Source organism: Heterodontus francisci, chromosome 12 (genome assembly GCF_036365525.1).
Source record: "Heterodontus francisci isolate sHetFra1 chromosome 12, sHetFra1.hap1, whole genome shotgun sequence".
NCBI lineage: Eukaryota > Metazoa > Chordata > Chondrichthyes > Heterodontiformes > Heterodontidae > Heterodontus > Heterodontus francisci.
The window spans coordinates 9,424,450-9,432,818 of record NC_090382.1 but is presented as its reverse complement, the minus strand read 5'-3'; the positions used below and the strand labels follow the sequence as shown (position 1 = coordinate 9,432,818).

General features: G+C 47.7%; 1 protein-coding gene across 1 annotated transcript; it reads right to left on the bottom strand.

Moving 5' to 3' along the window:
• Nucleotides 1-5,003: 5,003 nt before the first annotated feature.
• Nucleotides 5,004-6,630, bottom strand: LOC137375544 (uncharacterized; the record flags this gene model as incomplete). The annotated part of the gene is made up of 1 exon (XM_068042886.1): nucleotides 5,004-6,630. A coding segment is annotated over one exon (1,593 nt), but the record flags the coding sequence as incomplete, so codon positions are not given.
• Nucleotides 6,631-8,369: the final 1,739 nt, after the last annotated feature.

Sequence of the window (8,369 nt, the reverse complement as noted above, 5' to 3'; positions counted from 1 at the left end):
GGTAACTGATCACCCTTTTTCCGGGATAACTGACTGCCCTGTTTCCAGGGTAACTGATCACCCTGTTTCCGGGATAACTGACTGCCCTGTTTCCAGGGTAACTGACAGCCCTGTTTCCGGGGTTACTGACTGCCCTGTTTCCAGGGTAACTGACGGCCCTGTTTACAGGGTAACTGATCACCCTGTTTCCGGGATAACTGACTGACCTTTTTCCGGGATAACTGACTGCCCTGTTTCCAGGGTAACTGACTTCCCTGTTTCCGGGGTAACTGACTGCCATGTTTCCAGGGTAACTGATCTCCCTGTTTCCGGGATAACATACTGCCCTGTTTCCGGGATAACTGACTGCCCTGCTTCCATGCTATCTGACTGCCCTGTTTCCGGGGTAACTGACTGCCCTGTTTCCAGGATAACTGACTGCCCTGTTTCCAGGATAACTGATCACCCTGTTTCCGGGGTAACTGACTGCCCTGTTTCCGGGGTAACTGACCGCCCTGTTTCCAGGATAACTGATCACCCTGTTTCCGGGGTAACTGACCACCCTGTTTCCAGGGTCACTGACCACCCTGTTTCCAGGATAACTGACTGCCCTGTTTCCAGGGTGACTGACTGCCCTGTATCCGGGGTAACTGATCTCCCTGTTTCCGTGGTAACTGAACGCCCTGTTTCCAGGATAACTGACCTCCCTATTTCCGGGGTAATTGACCGCCCTGTTTCCAGGATAACTGACTGCCCTGTTTCCAGGGTAACTGACCGCCCTGTTTCCATTATAACTGATCGCCCTTTTTCCGGGGTAACTGACCGCCCTGTTTCCAAGATTACTGACTGCCCTGTTTCCAGGATAACTGACTGCCCTGTTTCCAGGGTTACTGACTGCCCAGTTTCCAGGGTAACTGATCACCCTGTTTCCAGGATAACTGACCGCCCTGTTTCCAGGGTAACTGACTGCCCTGTTTCCGGGATAACTGACCGCCCTGTTTCCAGGATTACTGACTGCCCTGTTTCCAGGATAACTGACCGCCCTGTTTCCAGGATAACTGACTGCCCAGTTTCCGGGGTAACTGACCGCCCAGTTTCCAAGGTAACTGAACACCCTGTTTCCAGGATAACTGACTGCCCTGTTTCCGGGATAACTGACCGCCCTGTTTCCAGGATAACTGACTGCCCAGTTTCCAGGATAACTGACCGCCCTGTTTCCAGGATAACTGACCGCCCTGTTTCCAGGATAACTGACTGCCCAGTTTCCGGGGTAACTGACTGCCCAGTTTCCAGGGTAACTGACTGCCCTGTTTCCGGGGAAACTGACTGCCCTGTTTCCAGGGTAACTGATCACCCATTTTCCGGGATAACTGACTGCACTTTTTCCAGGATAACTGAATGCCCAGTTTCCAGGATAACTGACCGCCCTGTTTCCAGGATAACTGACCGCCCTGTTTCCAGGGTAACTGACTGCCCAGTTTCCGGGGTAACTGACTGCCCAGTTTCCAGGGTCACTGACTGCCCTGTTTCCGGGGAAACTGACTGCCCTGTTTCCAGGGTAACTGACTGCCCAGTTTCCAGGGTAACTGATCACCCTTTTTCCGGGATAACTGACTGCACTTTTTCCGTGTTAACTGAATGCCCTGTTTCCAGGGTAACTGACTGCCCAGTTTCCGGGGTAACTGACTGCCCTGTTTCCAGAGTAACTGACTGCCCTGTTTCCGGGGAAACTGACTGCCCTGTTTCCAGGGTAACTGACTGCCAAGTTTCCGGGGTAACTGACTGCCCTATTTCCGGGGTAACTGACTGTCCTGTTTCCGGGATAACTGAACGCCCTGTTGCCAGGATAACTGATTGCCCAGTCTCCAGGATAACTGACCGCCCTGTTTCCAGGATAACTGACTGCCCAGTTTCCGGGGTAACTGACTGCCCAGTTTCCAGGGTAACTGATCACCCTGTTTCCAGGATAACTGACCACCCTGTTTCCGGGGTAACTGACTGCCCTGTTTCCGGGATAACTGACCGCCCTGTTTCCAGGATAACTGACTGCCCAGTTTCCAGGATATCTGACTGCCCTATTTCCAGGATAACTGACCGCCCTGTTTCCAGGATAACTGACTGCCCAGTTTCCGGGGTAACTGACTGCCCAGTTTCCAGGATAACTGACTGCCCTGTTTCTGGGGAAACTGACTGCCCTGTTTCCAGGGTAACTGACTGCCCAGTTTCCAGGGTAACTGATCACCCTTTTTCCGGGATAACTGACTGCACTTTTTCCGGGATAACTGAATGCCCTGTTTCCAGGGTAACTGACTGCCCAGTTTCCGGGGTAACTGACTGCCCTGTTTCCAGAGTAACTGACTGCCCTGTTTCCAGGGTAACTGACTGCCCAGTTTCCAGGGTAACTGCTCACCCTTTTTCCGGGATAACTGACTGCCCTGTTTCCGGGGTAACTGACCGCCCTGTTTCCAGGATAACTGACCTCCCTATTTCCGGGGTAACTGACTGCCCTGTTTCCAGGATAACTGACTGCCCTGTTTCCAGGTTAACTGACTGCCCTGTTTCCAGGGTAACTGACTGCCCTGTTTCCAGGGTAACTGATCTCCCTGTTTCCGGGGTAACTGACTGCCCTGTTTCCAGGATAACTGACTGCCCTGTTTCCAGGTTAACTGACTGCCCTGTTTCCAGGGTAACTGACTGCCCTGTTTCCAGGGTAACTGATCTCCCTGTTTCCGGGGTAACTGACCGCCCTGTTTCCAGGATAACTGACCCCCCTGTTTCCAGGATAACTGACTGCCCTGTTTCCAGGGTAACTGACTGCCCAGTTTCCAGGGTAACTGATCACCCTGTTTCCAGGATAATTGACTGCCCTGTTTCCAGGGTAACTGACTGCCCAGTTTCCAGGGTAACTGATCACCCTGTTTCCAGGATAATTGACCGCCCTGTTTCCAGGGCAACTGACTGCTCAGTTTCCAGGGTAACTGATCACCCTGTTTCCGGGATAACTGACTGCACTGTTTCCGGGATAACTGACTGCCCAGTTTCCGGATTAACTGAATGCCCAGTTTCCGGGGTAACTGACTGCCCTTTTTCCAGGGTAACTGACTGCCCTGCTTCCGGGGTAACTGACTGCCCTGTTTCCAGGGTAACTGACTGCACTGCTTCCGGGGTAACTGACTGCCCTGTTTCCAGGGTAACTGACTGCCCAGTTTCCAGGTTAACTGATCACCCTTTTTCCGGGATAACTGACTGCCCTGTTTCCAGGGTAACTGATCACCCTGTTTCCGGGATAACTGACTGCCCTGTTTCCCGGGTAACTGACAGCCCTGTTTCTGGGATAACTGAACGCCCTGTTTGCAGGGTAACGGACTGCCCAGTTTCCAGGGTAACTGATCACCCTGTTTCCGGGATAACTGACTGCCCTTTTTCCGGGATAACTGACTGCCCTGTTTCCGCGATAACTGACTGCCCTGTTTCCAGGGTAACTGACTGCCCTGTTTCCGGGGTAACTGACTGCCCTGTTTCCAGGGTAACTGATCTCCCTGTTTCCGGGATAACTGACTGCCCTTTTTCCGGGATCACTGACTGCCCTGTTTCCAGGGTATCTGACTGCCCTGTTTCCGGGGTAACTGACTGCCCTGTTTCCAGGCTAACTGACTGCCCTGTTTCCAGGATAACTGATCACCCTGTTTCCAGGGTAACTGACTGCCCTGTTTCCGGGGTAACTGACCGCCCTGTTTCCAGGATAACTGATCACCCTATTTCCGGGGTATCTGACCACCATGTTTCCAGGATAACTGACTGCCCTGTTTCCAGGGTGACTGACTGCCCTGTTTCCGGGGTAACTGACCGCCCTGTTTCCAGGATAACTGATCACCCTGTTTCCGGGATAACTGACCACCCTGTTTCCAGGATAACTGACTGCCCTGTTTCCAGGGTGACTGACCACCCTGTTTCCAGGGTCACTGACCCCCCCTGTTTCCAGGATAACTGACTGCCCTGTTTCCAGGGTGACTGACTGCCCTGTATCCGGGGTAACTGATCTCCCTGTTTCCGGGGTAACTGATCACCCTGTTTCCGGGATAACTGACTGCCCTGTTTCCAGGTTAACTGACTGCCCTGTTTCCAGGGTAACTGACTGCCCTGTTTCCAGGGTAACTGATCTCCCTGTTTCCGGGGTAACTGACTGCCCTGTTTCCAGGGTAACTGATCTCCCTGTTTCTGGGGTAACTGACCGCCCTGTTTCCATGATAACTGACTGCCCTATTTCTGGGGTAACTGACCGCCCTGTTTCCAGGATTACTGACTGCCCTGTTTCCGGGATAACTGACTGCCCTGTTTCCAGGATAACTGACTACCCAGTTTCCGGGGTAACTGACTGCCCTATTTCCGGGGGAACTGACCGCCCTGTTTCCAGGGTAACTGTGTGAGAAACGTAGCCCACTTGATAATAATTTACACCAAGTCAAGCTCTGAAAGTAAGTTTATTTAACGTTCTTGCAAGATCGGGTGTCCTACAAGCAGGCACACCCATCAACATATTCAGTTCATGTTTATACAATACAAATCCATTTGACCACGCCTTTATTTTACATTATTGGTTATAACGTATTATGACACTAACCTATCCTATGGTTGCTACAGTCTCCTCCTCTGTTTACTTCTCCCCCTACTCTAACTTTCTAGCCCCTAACTCTTGTTTTTGTTTTACCTTATTTGGCTCTCCATTATGTGTTTTAACTTGCAGCTGCCAGCCTTTATCTTAGTGGGGCAGTTTCTTATTCACTACATCCTTTGTTCTAACTCTTGCTGTTTCTCTGTTATCTGCCTAAGCACAATTTTTAAGTGATGTACTGTCCCAAGGTCTGTACTTACATACCTTTATCAGTTCTCTTTGTCAGTGATTTACTGTCTTAAGGTCTCCACTGACATATCCTTATCAGTTCACTTTGTCAGTGATTTCATTATGTTGTGCACAAATGACTTCTTGGTAACTTTCCACAAGCTGTAGAAACAACATTTCAGTATTTCTTATTCTCACAATTCCCCCTTTTCTTTTACTTAATCCTTGTTGTTTTCTACATACTGCGGAGGGTTCTCATATGTCCTCTCAAATCCTCTGAGCATTATTTCAGCCGCCTTTTCAATGTCTGTATTTCCGTTGATACTATCCACTTTGTCATTACCTAACAGGTACATACTCTCTTCCTGGCCTCTTTGTATTGACATCTGCTTCGTCAAAGCTGTCTCAATCAATCGCTGTGTCAGCCCTCTTACACAAGGAATAATACAACACCCGATGGCTATTAGTATTCCGACAACCATGATCAGGGAGGTAAAAACTGAGATTATCATGCCTTTCCATTTTCCAAACCAGGATTCAAGCCACCCCGTCAGGGAAGTGTCTGCTCCTGAATTTTCGGCCATCTCCTCTGCTAAAGTTGTTAACCCTTGCAGTGCTCGGGTGATTGAACCATCGGGTGCTGTGTTATTTGGGATAAATGTGCAACATTTCCCTCCTAACATTATACACACACCTCCTTTTTCTGCTAAGATCATATCTAGAGCCAGTCGATTTTCCCAAGCCATTCTACTAGTGGCATCTAATTGTTCAGCTATACCTTTTACCGCATCTCTGGTATAATTTATAAATCTTTGTTGGTTGTAATAAATATAATTTATCCAATCTACATTTTTGTTAATAGTGACCCACCAAAACAAAGACTCGAAACCGGCGGTTATTTGGTTTCGGGCCTTGAATTCATCAGGTACCCCTCTTGGGACCCCTATGGAATCCAAGTACACCTGGTCGTCAAAAGAGTTCGCTATCGCTTCCCTTTTACCCCTTTCCCTCGTTATTATCTTTTGTTTCTCAAATGCCAAGGTGAATGGTATTGCCAATTGAACAATTGCGCACGTCCCCTTCCACTGGGAGGGTAAGGTCTGTCTCAGGATGTTTCCTCCGCAATACCACCATAAATCCGCTCTGGGAACATTCAATGATGAGTAGTTCCCTCCCCTGACTCTTCCAGTTACATCCTCAGTCTCTATGCATGACTTCAACTCTCCCATATTTCTGGTTAGCTCCGCACCGTGTCGACATACGCATGATGTGTGATTCACACCGGTGGCTAAAAATGAAGGGGGAGTCCTTGAATCTTCTTTCTCTAGGGGAGGGAACATTATTGACAAGGATATGCAAGTTTGAATACCCCAAGCCGTCTTATCCTGATATAGGGCTAACATGCATTCCATGCCCTTTCGGTCATGCTCCCACCCCAGCGGGAAAGGTACTACCTGAGCTATCGGTCTACCAGATGCACAATCATCGCAATTGTTTTTGTTCAAACTTTTTACAGGTAATTTTATCCATTCTACCCAGGCATTTGTGTCCCCGTAACCGGTTTCTATCTCAATTGTCTTTCTCAGGTCCTTTACCTCTATTATTTTTACTATGTTAGGATCGTTATGAGAGGTCCCTTTTAGTTTGTTAGATGGTTTACCAGTCTTATCTATTGTTACCTGAAAACAACATTTTAATTCACCTTTCTTTTTCCCTTCTCTAACTGTTACTCCAAACACCTTGTTGTCTAATTGGAAGTGGGTAATACAAAAACATCCAACCCATTTTATTTCCTGGCTACTTTTGAAAAGAAAGAGAGAAGGCACACAATATTACAGACAGTATTTCCGCGCTCGCGCCGTTATATTAAAAAAAAAGTTCGTTACTCAAAGTCTTTTTAGCTTTATTTTCAATGGTTCTTCTGTTAATTCGGTTGTCCAAGTTCCTTCCTCGGCCGGGGGTTGTACCGGCCCCTTGATTCTTGTGTAGTGGGTCCAACGTCTTTCTGCCGTTCTTATGGCTGTTTCAGTGGTTAGGAGAGTCTGGTATGGTCTTTCCCAGTTCAGTTGTAGTTTAGTCTCTTTCCACGATTTCACCAGAACCCAATCTCCTGGTTGGATCTTGTGCACTGCAAATTCGAGAGGTGGTGTCTGTGATAACAGGCCTTGCTTCCTGAGGAATGACAATGAGGAAGACAACGCCAGTATATAGTTCTTTAGAAATGAATCTTTAGTTTCTAAGGTTGGCATCTCGCCCCTGGTTCCCATATAGGGTAATCCGAATAGCATTTCATAGTGGGACAGTCCCACATCTTTTCTAGGGGCTGTCCGAATTCTGAGTACCGCTATAGGTAAACATTTTGTCCAGGGTAACCTTGTTTCAAGTATCAGTTTGGACAGGTGTTTCTTTAAGGTCTGATTCATTCTTTCCACCCGCCCTGAAGAGGGAGGGTGTCAAGGGGTATGGAAGTCCCATTGGATTCCCAATCCCCTAACTATTTCTTGTAATAGCTTCGAGGTAAAATGACGTCCTTGGTCTGAAGTGCTGTGGCTGCCACAGCTTGCACACACTCTGGCCATCCCTTTTAACTATTTCATTGTGGTTTCTGCCACTTAAGATCAAAGCTCAGCAAAGCTACTATTCTTAACTTGGCTATATTTCCCATTAAGCATTGTGCCATGCCTTTCTGCTCACTTCCACATTCCCCCCTTTTATCATTCTATGATAACCTTCTCTCTACTGATCAACTTATATATGATTATATATATATTCACTAGGATTATGTGGATCCATTTACTCAAATAACATTTAAACAGTATAATATAAAAGCAAATATAAAAAACTCAGCAACTGCTGAATCAGAAGGGTAGGCTGAGCCACCCTCTAACAAGGGGGCGTGTATTAGCCTGGTCGGTATGTTTTTCATTCTAACTTTCCCCTGGGATTGTCATGTCTGGGTGATAAGAAGAGTGCTGTTGAAGTACAATGTCTCGCTCTCTCTCTCTCTCGCTGTACCAGCTGCAAGGCCAAGTTGCCTCTGCAGCCCTGAAGTTATGAAGTCAGCTAGCTTGTTAGCAATACATGACTGATTAATTGTTTCATCTTAAATGTTCCCATGTAATTCTGTTCTTAAAAATTCTAAAATCTAAATTCTGTTCTCACAGTCCCCCCTTTTGATTCTTCAAAACATTTTTTAAAAATCAATCCCTTGATCCCACCTAAGTGCCTTTAATGGTCTATATTTGTCTAGAAACAGCCTTCAACACCCAGAGGGGTCGCACTCAATACGCCGCCTGCTTGTGCCATAAGAGGGGCCTGCGGTAACTCTGTAAAGGCATAAGTTTTGCAGGGGCTTCAACTACTTGTTTACAACAATGCCTTTTACTATCAGATTTCTAAGGTCTTTCATCTGGCCCCTATGGCCGATATTATTGTTCTGCCACTGCGGGTCTTGATTAGGGTATTTTTGTTCAGCTGGTTCGTTTCCCCCTACCCCGGGAGGGTTTTCTCTTTCCCAAATTTTCAGGGGTCTTCTACGAGGACTTTCATT